Source organism: Haliotis rubra, unplaced genomic scaffold (assembly GCF_003918875.1).
Source record: "Haliotis rubra isolate DU_JTF1 unplaced genomic scaffold, ASM391887v1 Scf200, whole genome shotgun sequence".
NCBI classification, from domain to species: domain Eukaryota; kingdom Metazoa; phylum Mollusca; class Gastropoda; order Lepetellida; family Haliotidae; genus Haliotis; species Haliotis rubra.
The window spans coordinates 124,097-142,633 of record NW_025766004.1 but is presented as its reverse complement, the minus strand read 5'-3'; the positions used below and the strand labels follow the sequence as shown (position 1 = coordinate 142,633).

The 18,537-nt window shown below is 37.9% G+C and overlaps 2 protein-coding genes across 2 annotated transcripts in view; one reads left to right on the top strand and one right to left on the bottom strand.

Annotated features, from left to right (window-relative positions):
- Positions 1 to 589: 589 nt before the first annotated feature.
- The window catches only part of LOC124275634 (F-box/LRR-repeat protein 7-like), a 62,035-nt gene continuing 44,087 nt past the window's right edge, over positions 590 to 18,537 (bottom strand). The window contains 8 exon segments of the mRNA XM_046711242.1: positions 590 to 1,244; positions 2,837 to 2,891; positions 2,894 to 3,015; positions 4,129 to 4,205; positions 4,207 to 4,332; positions 5,454 to 5,620; positions 7,244 to 7,510; positions 11,153 to 11,633. Coding sequence (XP_046567198.1) covers positions 1,073 to 1,244; positions 2,837 to 2,891; positions 2,894 to 3,015; positions 4,129 to 4,205; positions 4,207 to 4,332; positions 5,454 to 5,620; positions 7,244 to 7,510; positions 11,153 to 11,633 — 1,467 coding nt within the window. The 3' untranslated portion in view covers positions 590 to 1,072.
- The window catches only part of LOC124275635 (zinc transporter ZIP13-like), an 80,390-nt gene continuing 79,136 nt past the window's right edge, over positions 17,284 to 18,537 (top strand). The window contains exon 1 of the mRNA XM_046711243.1: positions 17,284 to 17,980. Coding sequence (XP_046567199.1) covers positions 17,683 to 17,980 — 298 coding nt within the window. The 5' untranslated portion in view covers positions 17,284 to 17,682. The remainder of the gene's footprint in view (positions 17,981 to 18,537) is intronic.

The following is an 18,537-nucleotide window of genomic DNA, read 5'->3' as shown; positions in this document are numbered from 1 at the left end:
CTTTGCACTGAATCCAGCAGTATTATGATGACCGTCCATTACGATTATCAGAAGAGACACTGTATCATATTATCTTACAACCATTATGGAATCACTTTGATCGTAAAATGAAAATGATGTGATATCTGAGGTTCTGCTCAACCTGCTCACACAGATCAGCTTTCATAATAGTGGAAGCACAACTTGAACCTTGATGTTGTTGATATTCTTATTACCACTTGACTGCCACAGATAAACACATCGATAAAGCAACATTAAAATTGTAGTTTACCTCAAGTGGTGACCTTCAGTCTAAAATGTATTGTGACATCACAATAGCCATTGTACCATCAATGCTGGATATATACTACTCAAACAATTTAAGGATCACCCGAATCTTTCACATTACTATTATCACAATCTATCATGGCATGTGATTATTTCATATTACCTTGGTAAATCTGGCATGGCATGGCATGATATTACAGATTAACTATAGGAATATGAAAGAATTGGGTGGCCCTTATCTTTATTTGCAATATATACTGGACAAAAATAGTTAGGGATATATGTAAATTTTGAAATTATGAATAATGATCTATTTATTCATTGACACACTGATAAAATATCAATCATAAAAATACCAATATCCCTAACTTATTTTGTCCAGTTTATATTTTACTGGTATTCCTGCATGTAATACAATCATTATTGATTCTAACTTACTTTTTATTTCAAAGATAATGATTGGTATTAGCAAAAGATTTTGATATTCTTGGGAACATTTTAAAAGTTACATGGTACATACTGATGTAATACATTACAATATCATCATCAATTTAAAGTACAATTTGAAGTTAATGGTAATTTAAGTTTGTATAAGCCTTAGTTAACATATGACCATATAATAATTGTTGACCTTCACAAGACATGCAAATTCTGTTCTCTGCCATGATCACAATACAATTTAATCGTTCACGACAACGTCAGAATTTAACTGTTTCAGGCTGAGGAGGGGGCTGGGCTCACTTTAAACAAACCCTGAATACACGTATAATGAAAGTCTGATCAACCGTCCCCTTTATCACGTGAATCAGTTGAACAACAGGTCACTGTAGTTAGCTAGGAGGCTGACAATACTTGTGCTGTAGTTGGTGGTTGTCCGAACAACTTTCAGGCGATCAGCACGCTCGAAATTTGACTTGACCATTTCGTAGTACTCTCCATCACTTAATGTAAAGGACTTTAAGTGGGGACAGCGCAACCTGAAATTTAAACAAAAATTTAATATATATACATTTTATGAATATCATCTACATATGTGTGCAGAGGTGTGGTATGTCCTAATCTATCCTTTTTGAAGAATGCAAAGCATTTTAGATCATAAAGTGTTATTGGTGATGTGGTATACAGAGTACAATTATTACAGCACAAAAACACGACTCATAAAATCCTATTTCTCCACACTCACAGATTTTCATATATATATGCAAGTTCAGGCCTACCAAACAAACCGTGAACAAATACTCAAAACCGAACTCATACACACCAAAACAGAACAAAAATCACCAAAATAGGAAAATAAACTTCCAAAACTGCAACAATTTCCTCTTAACCGAAACAAACGCATCTGTAATGGAAAACTAATGGAATGGAAACAAAACTTGTGTATCAGCCACAGTCACCGATCGTACAAAACGGCACTCATAGCATCCCCAAAAGGCATAAAACTAGAAAGTGTTTTTACTCGTAAAAACAGATTTCTCCCCCCTTCCCCTAATTCAACATTGAGACCTCAAACATATCATTTGATTCCTTCAATTTCAAAATCTGTAAGTGTTGAAACAGAAAAAAATAAAACTGAAAGAAAAGTTCAAACCCCCAACAGGCACATCTACATGATATGGATAGGCAGTATAGCAAATTTGGTGAAGATGGGTCAAATAGTTTCAGAATTTTGCTCTGGAAACGAACTTTACTCTTCAAAAAGTCCAAATTGTTGCCATGAAAACAGAAAATATGGATAGGCAGTATAGCAAATTTGGTGAAGATGGGTCAAATAGTTTCAGAATTTTGCTCTGGAAACGAACTTTACTCTTCAAAAAGTCCAAATTGTTGCCATGAAAACAGAAAAAAATATAATTGAAAAAAAGGCACATCTATATGATATGGAGAGGCAGTTTACCAAATTTGGTGAAGATTGTTCAAGTAGTTTTTGAGGAAACTCAACCAAACACAATATGGCTCCCGACCCTTCGGGGGGGAGACATAAATCGTCAAACGTGACGGCTTGGGGAGACGAACAGGCTTTGGTAAATAATGTCTTTGTCACTATGAGTCTTATCTTTAAAATTTGATATCGGGATGTAGCGCATCAACCCCCTATTGCAGTAAGCCTCAAACCTATGTTCATACTTCTCAGTGTCAGGTTTGCGATTCTGCACAATGCGGTCCCTCATTCAACCGAAGAGGGTTTGTGCTTTGTTGTCGACATGTAGGTTTGAAAATCAGTTAACGGTTCTCAAGTCATGGCCCTGAACAAAATGGGAACATCTACACCAACCAAGGGCAAAACAATACATCTCCCTTCCTTTCAGTTACAATGGGTTGAGTTGAATTAAAATTTTACGTCGCATCAGCATTATTTCAGCCATGTAGCCAAGAGACCAAATCTGCACAAGTTTCAATGGTTGATGAGACACATCTTCTGATAAATGTTCAACGTAAATGACAGGACCATCAAACACAAACTGCAACATAGATTATTTGCATTCATTTGCATTCATTCACAGTCTCGTCAACAGAAAATCTTTTCTAAAAAGCTATAAACTTGGTTCAAGTTAGAAAATAGTTGAACCTGAGATGATCTATGAACTTGTTGCTCTTGTCGCTGTATCTGATAGTGTCGGGTCCCACTGAATCTCCACACGCAGCAGCTTGGGGCAGTGTTGGGCGAACGCCTCCACGATCTGGTCCACATGGACGCGACTCGACATCTTCAGGAACCAGCCATTTGCAGTGCCAAGACAACACACTCTGTAAAAACAGGCAAAGATTCAGATTTGGAATTATGGACACTCCATGGCAGTCTTGAGACATCTCAAGGAAGCAAATATTTCTAGTACCAAGTATACATTAAAATTTATAGTGAGTATGGTTTTATGACGCTTTAGGGCCGTATTCCAGCAATATCATGACAGGGAATACCAGAAATGGGCTTCACACATTGTCCCCATGTGGGGAATCGACCACAGGTCTTCAGCGTGATGAGTGAACGCTTTAACCATTAGGCTACCCAACCACCCCTTAAGATTTATAGATGAAACAGCCTCATGCTACTGATCAAACCAAATTGGAAAACCTTTAACTATTTTTGCTTTCTCTCCACAATTTTTGTCCATTTCTTGGCACCACACTGATCTAACCTAAAACTTCCATTTCAAAGTGATTGAAAACCTACTACCTAACATCAATTTCCAGACCACTTTCTGCACTAGGTGCCCATGAATTGTCCCAAAGTCACCTAAGGCAACAAGTTCATTGGAAAAGTATGAGCACCAACTCCAGTTTCAACAAATTTGTTTTTGGTCTTACAAACTTGGCTTGTGCTTACAAGAATAACATGATTTGATGTTTTGACTAGTTCATATCATAGGTCGTTAACATGGACATGACCTTAAAGTCCTTAACATGATCTTACAAGTCTGTTTTGAGTTTGTTTTGTTTTGTAATGTTTATAATTTTAGGTTGTTGGCTGTGAAATGGCAAAAGGAGCCATGTGTAACCGAGGATAACACTCTCATGGCCAGTATCAGTAATATTTGTTTGTTTGTATTTATTTTTGCCCTGCACTCAGCAATATTCTTGCCAAAAGACGACAATCTGTAAATAATCAAGTCAGAACTAGACAACCCAGTGTTTGACATGAGCTAAACAACTGGTATATGATGAAATGGATCAACCAAGTCATCAGCCAATGATTCCATTAGTCACCTCTTACGACAAGCATGGGTTGCTGAAGATCCAATCTAAACCAGATCTTCAAGGGGCACAACAGTGATATAAAGCAGTTTGTAATTACAGTTCTGTTACCAGTAAAATTAACATCTTGTAAATATGGCCAATGTTGGCATGGCCTGAAAAACTTACTGCATTCTCTTAATGAATGGAATGACATTCAGCCAGAAGTTCTCTGTGAGTTTGGATTTCCCTGCCAACATCAAACCCACGGAGATTGGGTCCGTGGATCTGCAGGAATTGGTACAGTGTGTTCTCGGACAGTGCATGGGTGTGGCTTACATCCAGTGCTTGGAGGCGGTTTAACTTGCCTTTCTCCATCAACTTCTCCAATACCTGGACAGTGTTACAAGGAATGTCATGTCAAACCAATTAAAAATCTAAATTCCAATAATGAGAATTTCAACTAGCATGCAAAAGCCTAGCATTAACAGTGTATGAAATAAGGCCCGTCCAACCAACCGAGATGGGCTAGATTTCTGACGGACGGTCTAAATTTACAGCTAGCCAGCCAGATGGTCTGGTAAAAACTTTAGATGTTCCATACATCTGAGTAAATTCACCATATCTTGGTGTCTGGTCTGATTAAATCCATTTTGGGCTGGTAATATTTTGAAGTTACCAGCCCTGATGTGTGGCTGGCGTTTTGGCTTACTTCATACACCGGCATAAACAATGCAGAGATGGAACTTGTATCATTCCAAGTATGTCTTGTCAACATGGTAGATGACATCTTTGCCACTCAGTGAAATGCTTGCCTCTCCTATGTCATATTCTAGACCTTGACAAATGTGAATGAAGCATTCCTAAAATCAGCAAAAGCATCACATTATCACAGTTTCTGTGCTGTTTTATGCACAGAGGAATGGTCAGTCACATCTTCCACTAAGTTAAAAAAAAATATCAACCTTATTGACAGCTTTGCTAAATCTTACAATGCAAAGAAGAAAACAAACACTGATAATCCCACCCTTTCAAAAATGTGCATTAAATTACAAGAAAAATTGTCAAATATTTCATATAACGAAAGGATATCCATTGGTAACAATGGTGCTATCAATATTAGATAAATGCAATAAAATGCACAAATTAGATAATTGTATGTGTCCCTAAGGCCAGACTAATTATATTTCTTGTTTTACGGATTTTTGTCCTCAGAAAACCTAAATGCAGGAGGGAAAAAAATATAAAATTTAATCACCAGTCAAAGTAATATTCCTTGTAAATACTCAAGGTATTTTACTTTTGGCAATTTATGAAGTGTAAATGGGGCAAAAAAACAATCTAAAAAAAAATTCTTGGAAGTTTACATTCTTGGCTCATCAAAACATTAGGATTTTATTTTTTGAGCAGGGAAATTTTTTTTGTGTCTTATTCTTGAAAAAATATGACAGGCGGATCCGTAAAACAAGACATAAAATTCATCTCGCCTAATTATTAAAAAACATTTTCCGTACTTTATCTGAAAAGAACTCGCAGTGCCCAAGACCAAGGTATGTGAATCCAGGCATACGTGTGAGCACATTCTCCAAGCACTCCGCTGAAAGCTCTGTTGAAGTGAGATCGAGTTCAGTGACCGAGGACGTCTCCCATGGCACACTCTGCATGTGTGTGTCTTCAACACCTACAACAGCAACATCAACACTTTAAGTGAATAAGGTTCACAATTTTCAGCAATGCTCATGTGCATGACAGAGAGAATCTTTTCACATCATATATATCAACGCTCATCAATAAAAGTGTTAACATGTGAGACTTACTGAGTCGGTTTTAACTAGTATCAATGTGTCTTGTGTCACATCAAATGATACTTGAGTGAGATGCTGTGTACCATCCAAAATTAGTTGTCTAACTGGTCATAACCAGTGTCTTGAGAACATCCCAACAGCTCATACAGCAGAGAGATTAGTGATGCCATTCAATTGTGACATCATAGTAACCTATGACATCACAATGGTCTAAAAAGCATTGTGATGCAATTTCATAGCAGCAGTATCTCCCTTTATCTTCCTTCTGTGGTGGCCAGCTGCCCTTAAATTATTACTGTCAACAAATACTACCTGCTTTTCATCTTGTTTTGGATGGATTAACCCTGCTTGTTTAGTTAAATGTTAACATACATAAGACATTCATATCTGAAGGACAGATTATGCAAATCAACAAGTAGCATTTATATAATATATTTTCTGTTACCTATTACGCCAGTTTTACAAAAATGGCCAGATTGGAGACTGATTGTTGTTACAAGGAAAAGGTTCAATGTCTACAGAAACAAAAGAGTTAGCATGTCTTTAACCCAAATCACATCACCAGAATTAATTATTGGGTTTACATCTTTTGAAATACAGGCAGGTTTGTCAGCAAGATTGTTTCAGCTTCAGTCAGAAAATTAATCAGTTTGATACCCGGTATGGGAAGTTTGATATTATTGGTTGAAAAGCTAAAACAAATCTTTACACAGATGTATCATATGTATACACACTTTCTCAGCACATTCTAGTACTTTTTGCACAGAGATGTGCTGCCATAGAAATTCAGGGGTTTTTTTAAATCTGGTCAAGCGAACTAGTGTAAACCTTATCAAGCTAGTCAGCATGACATTTAGCTAGTTCTGCTTGAATGAAACAAAAATGTTGGTATCTTAATGTTGGTTAGATTTGCAGCAAACCTGAAGCATTGAGAACTGAAAAATAATGACAATTATTATGGATATACAACTTCTTTTATTCTGTGGAGGCGACGTTTCGACATAGGTTCTAATGTCGTTGTCAAGCAAGTGATGTTGTATAATGTTTTACGACATAGGTTCTAATAATCGCTTGTCAAGCAAGTGATCACTTGCTTGACAACGATGACATTAGAACCTATGTCAAAACGTCGCCTCCACAGAATAAAAGAAGTTATAGATGTTTCGACATAGGTTTTAATGTCGTTGTCAAGCAAGTCATCACTTGCTTGACAACGACATTAGAACCTATGTCAAACGTCATCCACAGAATAAAAGAAGTTGTATATCCATAATATAATAATTGTCATTTTTCTTCATCAACTCACCTTCTAAAATGCCATCAAAGAAGTCATTGAGAACTGGTTCAGAATTTTAGATCTGAAATAATAATGTCAGCCTATGTGGACACCATTTTGAATTTTACTTGTCCTCAACACTAATTAGTTGTCTCGGGCTAGCAGACTAGCACCAGTTTTGAAGGTTTGTTATGACCTTGACCTTGAGGAGTCTGTGATTTACCTGTGTGCTGCAGGAGGAGGGATTTCAGCTTCTTGCAGCGCTGTATCAAGGTCTTGAAGGATGATCCTCGCACTCGGAGACAGAAGTTGAGAGCCAGACACTCCAGATGGATACAGTTGGAGGTCAATAGTTCGATGTGGGAGTCATCAATGAAACCAATTCCATAAAAGTTGACAATCTTTAAGTTTGGCGTATGCGCTTTGATCTTACTGATGTTGATGACTTCATAGCTGTCTTCGTCAGATTCGGTTGACAGCTCAAATGTTCCTGAAAATATTACCATCACAATTAGAAAAGGAGGTATTTTCATGTCAAAAACACTGTAAAGCCAGACCAATTTTATTTCTTGTTTTAAGATTTTTGTCCTCAGAAAACCTAAAAGCAGGAGGGAAAAAAATAGCAATAAAATCACCAGTCAAAGTAATATTCCTTCTTAATACTCGAAGTATTCTACTTTTGGCAATTTATGAAGTGCATATGGGGCAAAAACACAATCTAAAAACAATTTTCTTGTAAGTTTACATTTTTGGCCCATAAAAGCATTAGGATTTTATTTTTTGAGTGGGGAAAATTAATTTTTATTTTTTTCTTATTCTTGAAAAAATGCGACAGGCGGATCCATAAAACAAGAAATAAAATTGGTCTGGCCTAAGTTTCATAACTGCTGAGTGGAAACTTGCAAATTTTCTTCCCAGTAGCTACAAAAACCCATGTCTAATAAAACAATTGACAGAAATGAAGTCAGGATATGCTTGATTGATGCAAGTTGGTTAATTGTGGATCATTGTACCCAACAGCATGAAAATAGTGTTCATGCCACTGGTTGCAACATGAAGCTTCAATTCAGTTCTGGTATTCCAGTAGGGATGGTTCTGACATCTTGTCAAGCAAGTGCCCCTTACCATTTGACTCAGGTTGCAAAGGGACACAACTCTGCACAGCATATTTGGATTTTGTGTTTCTTGTTTCACAGACTGTCATGGAGGTGTTTCATGTTGGTGAACTATCTAGTAAGAAATCTCCTAAACCTACTGAGTGATGTTTTCTTATATTAATGCTCTTGTTTATCATATCCAAATACATATTTTTTTACAATATTATTCAGATCGATATTATTTCGTACAACACCGTTATAGGAGGAGGAAACAGCTTTTAATGTTGTTACATTCAACATAACAGCACTTTTATGGTAACTCATGCGTGTGTGCATCCTACTTGCATCAAACATAGACATCCTACTTGGACACAGAATACTCACTCCAGGCCAACCATCCCTTGTTTTATTCCCTTTATGTCGATAATTAGACAGGGTAATAACAAGTACCATCTTTTGGTAAGCTGCATCCGGGAATCAAGCAGGAATCAACTCCCTCCAAGTACATGATCCTGTATGAGTGCATGGTAATACAGCACACTTTCTCCCTGAACTATTATAACATTAAAGCACTGATGGGAGGTGTCCTCGTATTTTAACTATTGCAATAGTTCAGGCTAAAATTTATGAACATAGTATGGTGGAGAGCCCTGTCCCTTAAGTGCACTGTTCATAAAATGTTGTGTGTGCTGACCCGTCGCGCCCAGGTTCATGTGTGTAGATATGATGGAAGCTGATGATCCCCCTACCCCCTAAAATTTATGAACAAAGCAAGTGACCTCCCCATGTCATTAAAAATTCATCATTCCAGAATTGATGATCCCCACCACCACACACAACACCACCCTCCCAAACCACCATCCACTCACCACCACCATAAATTATGAATGTTCCTCAGAAGAAGCATGTGTCTGCCTGCACTATTCCAGATATTTGCCTCTTTAGCCCATTGAGATACCAATCAGTTTAACACTGATGCCTTACTCGGACAAAGTAGACTTGAGCTGAGCTATATTAGTCATGCAATAAAAAAAATATAGAATAAGAGCGTGAACACCACAACATTTTAATCATGATTTTCAGAACCAACATGTAAAATGAATTCAGTCTCCCATTAATTTTAATCCTTTTATGAACACATTTATGCCACTTTGTACAAATTCAAGGAATTTCACAAGTGTTTTGGTGATTTTCACAGCCTTTCCTGGTTGACAGTAAAATTCAAGGACTTTTCACCCTGTATCAGCATGGTATAATAACTTTGTTTGCAGATCACAAGACAAATGTGGATTACATTTGAAAAATTTGAGAAAAAATCTTCAAACAAAATAAGTGAATTACCTTTGTATGAAAAATGCCATTAACAGGGTCAGTATATGGAGGGAAATAACACTTAACCTCCCAAAATTAGTTAGGTTAAATTTTCCACAAGCCGATCTGACAAGGTGTTGGAAAATAAATTGTCTAGGTTAATTGACCACCACCTAACACAGCAGTTGTAGAGATCAAAGTACAGAGTCATCAGCAAAGCCTCCAGAGTCGACAGATGGTTACTTCGTGTGTGTGTGTGTGTGGGTGTACCGTGTGTGCGTGTGTGTGTACTGTAGACAGCAGTCAGACCTACATTAACACTGTACGGTCTCCAGGGCATAAGCAGGATGCAACAGCAGGGCTGGTAACACAAAGCCTGATTTGTATGCTCATTTGTAATTGTCCAACCAGGCTAATCTGGTAGTGTAATTATCAGAAAAATTGATCCATGTATCGCAGGCACAGTTAAGCACATTTCACATGAAATGGGATAAAAAGATGTGGCCAGGTGTTCTTATCTTGAAGCCATGGACAGAGAATTACTATGAAGCTCTTGACTGAGAATGAACAAACACCTCATTAAACAGTCTCCTGGAAAACCACTACAACTAAAAGGCTCTGTAGCTCACCTGATTTTTATCCAGAGTGTTTGCAACATTTGATATAACATAAAAAGGGAAAACAAAAATCATAATATATTTAATGGAGTTTGGATAAAACCAACAAAATTGGCTAATTAAGGGCCACAGGAGCATTAAAAACAAATTAGGCCAAAAATCTATGGAGAACAGTAGTGATGTCACCAAGGTATCTGTGACATCATCAGTGGAGCCATGCCATTGTTTAATGTATCCCCATAAGTGATGACATCACAGACAGAATACGTCAACTATCAGGTGACGTCGACAGTGAACACGAGATACATATGCAAAATAGTTCAGTTTTTTGTTTGGTTGTTATTAAAAGCCATACTCAGCAATATTCCAGCTCTGTGTGGTGTGTAAACAATTGAGTCTGGACCAGACAATCCAGTGATCAACAGTATGAGCATCGACCTACACAACTGGGATACGACGACATGTGGGTCAACCAATTCAGCAAGCCTGACCACTCGATCATGTTAGTTGCCTCTTACGACAAACATGGCTTGCTGAAGACCAATTCTAACCCAGATCTTCATGAGCAGTGTGGGAAATAGTTTCCAAGTTTTGCTAGCCTGTCGCGCTTGCTATGCCTGAAAGTTACTAACCCACAAAATAATTCACAAGCCTGAAATTTGAATGTAGAAACTAAGCCAAAGATTACAAAAAGGTAAAATAGCATCATATATCAGGCCATAATCTTGCATAATTTAAAAGAGAATTATAACTTAACTAGTCGGAGAGAGTGATATATTTAAAAAATGACACCATGAAAATTCACTAGCCAGTTGGGCCAGTGGCTGTGGAGATTTATAGGCTCGACTGGATTTTTACTTAGTGGGCCAGTGGCTATTTCGCACACTGTTCATGAGTAAAACAGTTGATATGTTGCACACTGTTCATGAGTAGTAAAACAGTTGAATAAATGATAAACTGATAATTTCAATCCCCAACACATAACATATAAAATATAATAACATTCCGACAGTAAATGCAAAGAGATTCAATGCAGAGATTCTGAAGCTTATAAGTTAATAAAATAAAGTCCAAGAAATATGTTTGTTTTGCGACACATTGACTTACCTATTAAGTGCATGACTTCCAGCGATGATAGACAGCTATATATCCTGCGCATGAACCCTTCCAGGAAGATGACCTCCGAGAGGCAGATACAGAGACTTCGTAAATTGCAGGGGAAGGAGTTGAGGTCATTAAAGTCATGGAGCTGCATGGCATTCGAAAAGTCCAAGGTCATGTTTCGAAGATTTGGACATTTGTTTGACAGTTCATGTAACACAGGTGCTTGAATAAGTTCACTTGGCAGCTCAATATATTTGAGAGTGACACCGAATCGAAGACTTATCAGCGCCATCAGAGTTTCTATGTGGTTTACATGAAGACCTGAGAATTCTGGGCGGAGCGACACGATCTGCCATAGTCGACTGTCATAAGCAAGCAGACGCCATTTCCGACACACTTGTGCCACCCTCCCAAGCTCCTTGTGCTTCAGAAATGAGAAGGCATTGAGCAAGAGCTTGTCTGGAACTTTTTCGATTGTCACCGCCTGAAAGACATGAGAAAATAGGAAAATTGGCTTAAAATGTGAGTACAAGCTATTACAATATAGCTGGTAATGGAACACATGTTTTGATTAGATTTATGTTCATGAAAATGTGTGAAATATCTTATATAGGATTTTCGTGCATAATCATGATAATAAGTTGGTTGGTTGGTTGGTTGTTTAACATCGCACACAGCAGTATTCCAGCTATATGGCATTGGTCTGTAAATAATCAAGTCTGGACCAGACAATCAAGTGATCAACATCATGAGCATCGTTCTACACAATTGGGATACGATGACATTGTCATCCAAGTCAGTCGCCTCTTATGACAAGCATGGGTTACTGAAGACCAATTCTAATCAGGATCTTCACTTGCTTGTTCAGTGAATCGAACCATATCCCCTTATGAGTTCAATTCACTATTCAGGGTCATTAAAATCAAATATTTACAAAATATTTTTTTACCTAAAACTTGACTGCTATTTATTAAAGTGAGATATGCAAAATGGAATATGAACAAGCCATACAGCAGCAAAGGTCCCTTATGGTACTGTCATAAGGCTTAAAGCAGCATTGTCATGATGCATCACTTTTTGCTTTAGAGAAAATATCAGTGAAATATTTCAACTGAAGCAATTACATGACAAGTAGGTTATTTTAATTCCTTGATACTAAACATATAGAATTCATGAATAAATATTTATATTCAGTACCTTTATGTTTATAAAATTGTATTTACATTACAGTGTTGCAGACCTAATAATATTTAGTATCCAATATTCGTGCTTTTCATTGTTTTACATAGTGAAGAAATGTGCTACCAGTATGTCCTCCGATTTTGTAATTATCTAATTTTACAGCAATCCCCTGCAGGACCCTTATATTTCCAGAATGTCTTTTTACAGGTCCCTTACATTTCCTGCATGGTTCCTTTAAAATGATTATTGGGGGTCCCTGAACATCACCTTTTATAACCTAATGGTTAAAGCGTTATTCGTCACGCCGAAGACCGGGTTCGAATCCCCACATGGGCACAATGCAAGTATATTGAAAAGAAAACTAAATTACTTTTATAACCGACAATAACTTTGAAATAACAAGGCAATATATTCCAACCTTGGTCCATCCTCATTTATCCAGTGTATTATGTCACTATTCATATATATTACTGGAACCAGTGACACTATAACTTGGTTTTGGAATAGATGTCACCTCCTTAATCTCTCCCTTTTCCGGGCGGTGGGGTAGCCTAGTGGTTAAAGCGTTGGCTCGTCACGCCAAGACCTGGGTTCGAATCCCCACATGGGTACAATGTGTGAAGCCCATTTCTGGTGTCCCCCACCGTGATGTTGCTGGAATATTGCTAAAAGCGGCGTAAAAACCAAACTCAGTCAGTCAGTCAGTCTCCCTCTTCCCTGGGCATTGGGACAGCCCTGTGGTTAGAGCATTTGCTCATCATGTCAAAATTCCGGGTCATGTTTACATAATTTACCTAATCATGTGAATGAAATCTTTTAGGACTGTAAATACAATTACAAAGAGAAAGGTTTAAGTGTTAATATATACATGTTTCTCTTCTTTCCCTTCTGGACGGTGGGGTAGCCTAATGGTTAAAGCGTTGGCTCGTCAGGCCGAAGACCCGGGTTCGAATCCCCACATGGGCACAATGTGTTAAGCCCATTTCTGGTGTCCCCCGCCGTGATATTGCTGGAATATTGCTAAAAGCGGCGTAAAACGAAACTCAGTCAGTCTTTCCCTTCTGTCATTTGATGTACTAACTGTAAATAAGTATCCATGTAAATCTATGGGAGAGGCTCTTATATGTTGTCATGATTTGTTCCCAATTCTTTCCATAAGAATAAAATATGTTTAACCTAAACACCCATGAACAATAGGTCTGTATATGTCGGTGTTATGTGTATAACAAACACAACACTGTGTGCTTTTGTCAGTGGTAATTGTATGACATCATCAATTCACCCCGGCATATGCAATCTTAACACATGCTTTATTTGCTGGCATACCCCAAACTATATTGGCTAGTGACCAGCTTGAGGACCAATTATCACGACTGTGTTAGAATAGCATGAGATGATGTCAGGTTTACTTTCAGTTGTGTTCATACAAAAAGCTTATATGCAAAATATTTATGTAAAAATGATGAGCAAACTTGCATCTAGTATATTACAAAATGCCAGGAAAGTACCTAATTAGCTCAAATACAACTTTAGTTTCTTTCAAATAACCAATGGCAAGAACTGTCACTGTTACCATGGTTACAGAAGTCGACAGGAATGTTCTATTTCCACTGTTTTGATTCCCATTATTCATAGTATGCAACAATCAAAGTAAGTTGAATAATAAACTCATTTGTTTCTGAATACTTGTGATTAATGGTCTCAGGCCAAAGTAATACATTTGTATATATGTCCATGACATAGAGCTGTTTTAACAATATTGATATGCAAGCTGCTTCTTGAACATATTTCATTATTCAAGATTCATATCAATTTGAATGACATCAAGCACCTGTTCTCTGTAATCAATGAAACCACTCACCGATCTAAAATGGATCAGTGATATAAATGAGTTAGGCTGTATATTTTTAGTCAGTTTCACATAACTGCTATCCATACTCAATGTTAATATAATCAGACCTTCAGTTCTGTTACAATATCTCTGCATCTCAAATTCAGATAAGATGGTGTCAGGTAACCTCTGCTAATCAGAGTCTGGGCTTCCAAATTCTCAAAACAAGAGAGCATAACATTCAAACCAGCATACCATATGTACTGTATTTAAGTCGATCACATAGATAGGCCGAGGTCCTAACCTGACCATGAAAAACAGTATCAAAATGGTATGTCCAGTACATAAGCCGAACCACCAACCTTTGTTCACCTTCCCGTCGTGATAAGTTTTTGGAAATAGAATGTCCTGTTGTTGCACCATCTCGTAATAAAACATGTTTGTTGCATATCGCGACTTATGTTCGTAATCTAGTTTATTAATTTTACTCAAAATTTTAATTTTCGATTATGTTGAAAATGAGCTCCAATGACATTTCATGAATGTACATAGTAACGGCAGTGTCATTACGTCGATCTGGATATATCATACACCAATGGTCTATTATCTGACACATCCTTCAACTGGATTGGGCAGTCAACTAAGCTTAAAGGTTGCACAAAGTTCACTTGATGCAACCTACTAAGGAAATAACCTCAGGTCTTAACACAGAGCAGAATAGTAATATCAATGATATTTTGCTTATCTCTTCAGCTTTACATAATGTAAACATGTGTGTCATCAAATTAATGAATACACAATACACAAGTGAGTGAGTGAGTAAGTATGGTTTTACGCCGCTTTTAGCAATATTCCAGCAATATCACGGCGGGGGACATCAGAAATGGGCTTCACACATTGTGCCCATGTGGGGATTCGAACCCGGGTCTTCGGCGTGACGAGCGGACGCTTTAACCACTAGGCTACCCACCGCCCCAATACACTACAAATGTACCAAATGTTACTCCAAACTAATGCCTGAAATGTATGAAATTTATCCACCTTTAGAATTGAAAAATGTCCTCTATTAAGATGATTGCTATTTCCATACTGTAAGTAGACATGACATAGATGAGCAGTGTTTTGCTCCTGGCTATAAGATTATTCAATAAGACTGTGAAGAACAAACACACCATGATACACAATTGGCAGCTGTCATAAATGCTCAAACAACTCCTTTTGGAAATTAACTGACCACCCTTCACACATTACTTCGTGAGACAAACTATATACAGTGAATGTATGGCATTCTATCTACACTGTTTACACCATTTACACAGCTTGTTATAATAATGTTTATTATGTATACTGTTCCCTGACATGACAATATACTCCAATCAATCAGGACAATAATGTCTTCTTTATAATGCAAAGAAAGTAGTTGTATTTTATTCTTACATTAAATTTATGATTGAAAGTATATATTTTTACCAAGCCCAAATGTTGACTAAAATTACTTTGTTTCAAAGAAACCACAAGAAGACTCTTTTTCCAACCTGATACTACACATAATATGTCTCTTTTCAGATAACATTACAGAGATTTATGATCTTTTCTTTGACTATCAAATAAGAGAGCAGCACTTCTTTCCTTTACAATCTTCTTAAAGATTTTAGGAAACATTTTTATAAACCCGTTGAGAAAGCATATCTGCTATCACTGCTAAGGAGAAAGCCATTTTGTTTTTGCAACATTATCTTGTAAATGCACAATGGGACCTGAAGACTCCATTACCACAGCAGCATTATAACATGTGCATGCTTATGTAGGTCAGAAGCATGGGATACTGATTGGGGAAGACTGCCAAAACATGTATTACATAAGGAGCAATAGAGTACAACAAGGGTGTTGTCTGGGCCATGATTTATTCATACAAATTTATTTCTGCATCATGTCCCATGTGCATAGGCGGATCCAGAGGGGGGTGCAGGGGTGCGCACCCCTCCTTTTGTCCTGAAAGTTTATTAAATGACCATTGAAACTCAGGTGAAAATGAAGTGTGCACCCTCCCTTTTCTCAATAGTGTGCATCCCCCCTTTCTCAAAAAGCTGTATCCGCCCCTGCATGTGGTACAAATCCTTAACTGTTGGTAAATGATTTTATTAGTCACTGGGATACCCAACCTGCACCTTACACTAACTTGACCTTTTTCACACTCACATATCAACGCCATGACCTAAATCTTTACAGGGAGGTGTGAACCATATTTACCTTATCCACCCTGATGGTGTAAAGAACTGCTAATACTACCTTCCAGACATCAATATATGGTGCCAATACAGAACCAGTGTGTATATACCTGCTGAAAACCGTTTATTGAACATAGTTCCTGAGCTCCTCGCCTTGTCTACCCCAAGCAATCAGATATCATCTACGGTAAACCAACGACTCCCGGCTGATTACCAAAAACAACTCTCACAAGGGATCATCAGCGTTTAACATTTGTGCTGAAAATATTGCAGGATTGAATGATACTGTCGATAATGCATCGTAGCGGCCGGTCTACTCTCGTTCAAGACATCCTACAAAGCCTACCGTTCGTTATGAATATTTATACACCTTGTATGGAATAAGCAAGGTGGAAAAGCAAGGTCAACGCACCGGTCTGAGGAATCGCGCATTGTCCGTGTCGTGGTGACTGGCGACTTGGGAGGCGTCTTGAGCTATATCGTAGATTGAAGTCTTCAGAAAATCCATATTCTTCAGTTAATGACCTTCGCCCCGATCCTGCACCCTTCCCGTCTCATTCCCAGGAACGCCTCCTGTTTCTCCCTGCCTCCATCTGCTAAAGTTTTTTTTAGACATGTACATAGCCCGGATACATCCTTCCTCTCTATAGCATCTTCTCTGCGGTGTCTTCTCACTTTCCCGCGAGAAATGGACTGCCAGGAATAGCGCTAAGGTCAAAGGTAAAAATTCCGTACCAATATTTCAGGCCACAGTTTGGCAGAAAGTCTGAAGTTCTTTATTGAATACAACGTAAATATTGTAAAAGAAAGATTTTTCTCAACGTATACACTCTAACACAGCGCTGCAGTATAAGTTTCTGCTTTGTTCATTTTCAGGATACGTGATTCCAACCAATTCCTCAGAAGGGCAAGGTCGAATTCCCCCATGAAAGCATCGGCGGTCACCTCATCCTCGGGTATTTCCGTGAGTTCCCGATGCGTTCACGGAAGTAATTGAACTATGTGATTACTCAGCCGTGAAGATAGGATTGTGCTTATTCTGTGCAGCCATTGCAGAGTTCGATAACTTAACAGCGAGATGATTAACCACCACGAATAAAATACTAAACATCAGATTCTGAGGACGTGCGAACAAGCACCACAAAGAGATTTGTGTTTCAAGGGAGGCAACTGCAAAGGAGGAACAAGGAACATCGTCCATGTGGCGAGGTCAAAGTTGAAAGGTCGCGTCAATGTTGTTGTGGACTGTGCACATGTGTATTCAAAGGTGATAAGTCCTGTCACCTGCCGTAATGGCGTGCTATCAACATCTGGTGTATGTGATGATAGTTATCTACGCGATATACTCAGCTTATACCACAGCGGAGATCCACCGAGCAAAGCCAGCAGTATTGAAAAACGGTGTCAAATCAAAACGACCACCAGACGTGGCGCTCGATCCGGAAAGGCTGGATATGATTGACGAAGAGTCTCACAGAACTTATGAAATCTGGACTTACTCTGTTCTAAGTTCTGTTCTAGTTGGACTTAGCGGTATTTTCCCACTTCTCGTGATACCCCTGGAGTCAGGATCAGCTCTGAGACATGGAGGCAAGTTTTGTTCACGTGTTCCCTTAGGCCTGTATCATGTCGACTGAATACCTTTTTGTTATTAGATACAGTGATCTGTCAAAGGATGTGCATCTCATGATTGTTATTAAGCTCCAGCATGTTTTGTCTGTGGATGATGAATGGGAATGTATAGATGATGCTCTTTTATACTAAGCCACACACCATATTGTTATTTTTATCACACAGATGCAACACTGACCATTATGATGTAACAGCAGAACTATACACATTGAATAGCAGGCTTTCGCCCACATTTAACTTGGTTAACAATATTTTCTTTGTCTAAGAGATCAAGTGATGGTAATTTAGATGAGGGTTAAACATCTAATGATTAACACTCAAATTAACACCTGGTAAATATCAGTACTTACTACTTATGTTTTGAGTTAATGAAAATTGTGAAATGCTTCTTATTCATCTTAGTTTGTTCAATATTAGAAGGTAGTTGCACATTTTGTGACTATTTTAAACATGTACTACATTTGGTAAACGTTCATGTAGATATGATTTATGTCACAGTGACATGGGACATATTT